The 5,000-nt window shown below is 42.4% G+C and overlaps 1 protein-coding gene across 7 annotated transcripts in view; it reads right to left on the reverse strand.

The window, feature by feature from the left end:
* Positions 1–5,000, reverse strand: part of Dscam4 (Down syndrome cell adhesion molecule 4) — a 219,568-nt gene that overhangs the window by 62,687 nt on the left and 151,881 nt on the right. For 5 of the 7 annotated variants that reach the window (XM_076192527.1, XM_076192528.1, XM_076192526.1 and 2 more), the window contains exons 17-20: positions 4,055–4,202; positions 1,822–1,994; positions 1,147–1,278; positions 297–464 (exon numbers count right to left, since the gene is read on the reverse strand). In XM_076192527.1, the coding sequence (XP_076048642.1) occupies positions 297–464; positions 1,147–1,278; positions 1,822–1,994; positions 4,055–4,202 (621 nt within the window). The remainder of the gene's footprint in view (positions 1–296; positions 465–1,146; positions 1,279–1,821; positions 1,995–4,054; positions 4,203–5,000) is intronic. The other 2 variants (XM_076192529.1, XM_076192531.1) reach the window with 1 other exon arrangement.

A 5,000-nucleotide genomic window follows, 5' to 3' on the forward strand; every position in this document is an offset into this window, starting at 1 on the left:
GACTAGAAGAAACTTCAGAGAGTTCTGTCTGGCGAAGAGGTAGCCTCTGAATGAAAGGGGTTAAACTACATATCTATCGACCCTCTTCAACCGGTGTCACAACTCACAGGTTCTGTTTCGTCTAAAGCAGGCGATTTTCTTCAGCAGCCAAACGACCCGCTGAATAAAATCGCTCTGTATTCACCACATACAACTACTTTTCAGGTCCTTCACCTCTTGGGAAACCTCCGCTGACCTCATGTGTCCGTGAGCCCCCAATTTAAGTGAGAATCCCCGTGGGGTGCTCCTCGACCCACCTTCTTCCTCGGTGGTGGCCTGGATGACTTCGGAAGGCGTGCCAAGGCCGAGAGCATTTTGGGCTGTGACGCGCAGGTGGTAGGCTGAGGCCGGGGAGAGTTCCGTGATTACGCCCTCGCTCTGCTCACCAGGGACGCTCAGTTGGTCCGGCACTGAAGGCCAAGCCTCTGAAAGAGGGAAAGAGATACCATGAGTCATCTTTCAGACTATTTGCTTGAAATATCACATTATATATATACATATACATATATATATATATATATATATATATATATATTTATATACATATATACATATATATATATATATATATATATATGAAGAGAATCACCAGTAAAGGCGTATGTGATCCCAAATAGTTTCCAGCAGTTGCCCCGGGACTCGAAACGGGGTCTTGCTTGACGCTAGGCCAAAACTCTATCGACTGAGCTAATGGAGCTTCATGAGTCTCAAACTTGGAGTTGGTCTAACTTCCAAAGAATCTAAGTAGACTGCTAACTGCCACCATTACTTAATTTTTACAGAGACCCGAGCTCAACAAATAGTCAGTGGTGGAGCTGGTACGAATATTTGATGGGCCTTCGAAGAGAATCGCCAGTAACGGCGTATGTCATCCCGTGATGACACGAGATAACATAAATTTTGTTACTTCGGTAGTACTAATCACAGAAAGATGTTTACTGAAATTAAACTGGGTTCCAGTTAACGTACAAGTGCTGATAACAACAGCAATGCATGATATTCAGATACAAGCAAGTTATCATAAAATTTCATCAATATGATATTAATACCACACGTCAAGCATTTACATGTTTGATGTCTACAGGAAGGCTGTGCGTCCTTTCTTACCCGAGGCCAGCTTGTACTGGATGACGTAGTTTTGTATCTGCGTGTTCCCGCTGTAAGGCGCCGTCCAGGAGAGCTTCACCTGACGACTCTGAGCGTCCAGAACCCGGAGATTTTTTGGCTGCTCGGGCACCTCTGCGGCAGGAGGAGGAACAGGGTGAGAGAGGAACTGGGTTCTTGGGTATGGGAATGACATTTCCTCAAGGTTAATGGGGGTGTTATGTTTAAGTATAGAGATATATCATGGTATACCTAAACACCTGTCATATCACATTAATGATCACAAATTTTTTAACCACATGTTACATGCATAAGCTGCCTGTCCTCATTTGAAATATGTCCTTCCACTACAAATCATTCATTTTACTAAAAACATCAACGAACGGGAGAAAGTATCGTATATAGTGTACATATGTAATCATCCATCTTTTTCAAGACCTTAAATATAGGAGAAAATCACTGGGCCCGGATACACAACGTTTTGGCGACCAAAGACCTTTCGAACGTATTTTCATTAAGTCCCAGAAGCTGCGCAGTTAGCAGTGATTTATTGAAAACAAACTCTAAAGATAGAAACTCTGACGCTGTGCGGCCAATCTTAAGGCCGCCAGAGCTTTGTGTATCCGGACTTAAGATCTGCATTTCTTCGTAAACGAGGTCGACAGAGCTCACGCTCACCTTGCACCACGAGTTTGATGCTGGTCAGGTCACGCCCGAACAAGTTGGCGGCTTGGCAAGCGTACGTGGCCGAGTGACTTCGGGCCGAAGACAGGATGACAAGTTCGGAGACAAGACCTCCCTCTGCCAGTTCCTCGCGAACTTCCATCCTACGGGAGTGGTGGAGGGAAAAGCTAGGTCAGGGAGAACCACTATGGAGTGGCCTGTACTCGTTCATAAAGCACATTCTGCACTCAACGACTAATCCTTCTTCACTTCTCTTTAAATCGAAACTGTGGGCAATGAATTGCATATGATATCGTCACCGAGCTGTGTCCCTTTTCTCTAAAAAGCGGAAATTGATGTGAGGTTTTGCAAGAGAAAGCCTATTGAACCCTTTTCGCTGTGATAGTCGACTTGAATGCTTAATTCCTAAGTCATTAGGCTGCATGGCATCCTTTAGGATCACACAGGTATTGTATGAGAATACGGAAAATGTGAATATTCGCTGACTTTGAAACCCTGGTACTGAAACCGTTAAGTCATTTGATGCCGAAAGTTGAAACAGGAACGTAATAGGGGACTATAGAAAGAAATAAAAGTCAAACACGTTGAATAAGGAACAAATAAACAAAGCAAAATTAACTATAAAATAAAGAAATAACATCAAGAAAAAACTCGAACACTAAATGATTAAAGAGAATAATACGAGCTACTTGGCTACGAAACCAAACTTAAGCAAAACTTACATGAAGTGCAAAATAAGAAAATAATAAATGATAAATATCTGAACGAGGATGCCCTCCCGAGAAAGAGGTTTAAGGAGGAGGGAAATGAGGTGGAGAAGAGGTGGAGGAGGAGAAAGAGGAGGAGAAAAGGGAAGAGGAGGAGCAGGAGGAGGAGAAAGAGGAGGAGGAAAGGGAAGAGGAGAAACAGGAGGAGGAGATCAGGAGGGATAGGAAGGAGGAGGAGAGGAAGAGAAAGAGGGATAGACGAAGGAGAAGGGATAGGAAAGGAGCAGAGGAGAAAGAAGAGAGGGGGGGAGGACAGAGCTGCTCGCTCACATCTGATGTTAAGACGTTTCTCTAAAAGTAGTAAATTAAGTGATATGTGGGGTTGTTTCAGTTGTTATTCTAACGATAGACATTCTCTTGCCCTAATAAAGAATTCGAACATCCTGGCGATACACCAGATGAGAATTTTGAGCAAAGCTACAAATTGAAATTATCACTCACAACCTAATTCTTTATCTCAAGATATATTACACGGTGCCCCATAAAGAAGTTGACCGAAATTTGTGTTACCAGAATGAAGGGTCTTTATAGAAATAATAATAATAATAATTGATTATGATGATTGATGATTGATGATTGATGATTGATGATTGATGATTGATGATGATGATGATGATGATGGTGATGGTGATGGTGATGATGATGATGATGATGATGATGATGATGATGATGATGATGATGATGATGATGATAAACAACAACATGAGGAAGAACCGAGCTATACATCAGCAATTTAGCAGGAGTCGACTGCCAACTCAAAGAACACTGTCCTCCAACTGAGCGTCAACCCTTCCTTTTCCAAACTGTCGATTCTACGGTCAACCACGTTTATGTCGACGTGAGGTGGCTGTGTCTCGAGGCTGATATTCCTGTGAGGGAAACGTGTCTCTGACCAGTCCAACGAAGCTTGTGCTGTACCATGGCCCCCCATCATCCCTCCCGTAACCTTTTGGACCCCCAACTTCATGCTGAGGTTTCACCTGAAGGACTGGATCTCCTATGAGGAGCTAACCTGCAACAAGAACGGCTGCCGCTCATCCTGGAAGGCCATGGTGCTCATTTGGAGCGTAGATTTCTTTGAATTGGCGTTATGTACTCCATAAATTCCTAGCACACAATTCGGTCCCAGTTCTTGTTATGACCATGTGTGGCCCGCCCAATGTTTGTTGAAATTTTGTTCCGTCTTGGTGGTAACAAAAATTTAAGTCAATTTCTTTTTATGGGTCACCCTGCATATCACACTGCCTGTCGACTGATATTTCTATTTTTATTGTTATTGTTATTGTTGTTGTTATTGTTATTGTTTTGTTAGCGTTTTTACGTTATTACAAATATAACCTATTCTAACATTACGATACAATAAATAACATTATCAACGACACCATCCCTGCAACTATGAACATCCTCACTGCCAACACTTGCTACGCCATCTGAGTGTCTCAGCGGAGACGTCTGCTTACCTCGGCTCGGCGTGGGGGTCGAGGCGGCGTCCTTCGACGGACCAGAAGATGTCGATGGGGAGATCTCCTTTGGCGGCGCACCTGAGGCGAGCCGTCTCCCCGAGACGCACCACCACGCGACCTTGCTTCTCGGCGAAGTGCGGTGGGGCTGCGGCAGATGGAAAAGGTGTTCATAATTACTGACTTATAAGTGATAGTAACTCATGGGTGGCTGAAGGATCTGGGTAGTTAATGGTTATCGGTGGTGCTGGGTAATGGTTACTGTGGGTAAGTGGTGATTACTGAGAGCAAGTAATGATTATTGATAGGTAGTTTATGGTTGTTGCCGGATAGTTGATTGTTATCCATGGGTAGTCAATGGTGTTTGATGAGTAAGTAATGGTTACTAGTAGGAAGTTAATTGTTACTGATGCGGGTTAATAGGTAGGTAGTTATGGATGGTTTATTGGTGTTTAGATATGGGTAACTAGCAGTTACTCATGGGTATTCTAGCCCTTTCTTCCTTTGTCTTCATGGCGTTCCCTAAGCCAGAGCAAAGTCTCCCTTAGGAGTCATTTGACTCGAAAAGTTATGAAAATATTCTAACCAGCAAGAAATCAATGGTTGTGTATTTTTAGCAAACGTTTGTTGAAGGTGTGTAAAAAGTATGTTTGTTTAATAACTGCAATATTGGAAATTTATTAATATAAAATCGAGCACAGTAACAAAATAGATTAATTCTGGTTAAAGATTTCTCTTGCTATGCGGTGCTAAGTAAAGTATGCAATATGAGCTTTAACCAAACTTTTGACAAACTTTGAAAGAAAAAGTACTATTATGTCTCAAGTAAAATACCTAAAACTTTATAGACAGCGTTCTTTATGTATGATTTACGTGAATGTATATTTGAAATATCCTAAAGAAAAACGCAGTTTCATCACATACTTGAAAGTATGCATGGTATGTG

The sequence above is a fragment of the Oratosquilla oratoria genome, chromosome 11 (genome assembly GCF_046742065.1).
Source record: "Oratosquilla oratoria isolate Oo_2021 chromosome 11, ASM4674206v1, whole genome shotgun sequence".
Taxonomy (NCBI): Eukaryota; Metazoa; Arthropoda; class Malacostraca; order Stomatopoda; family Squillidae; genus Oratosquilla; species Oratosquilla oratoria.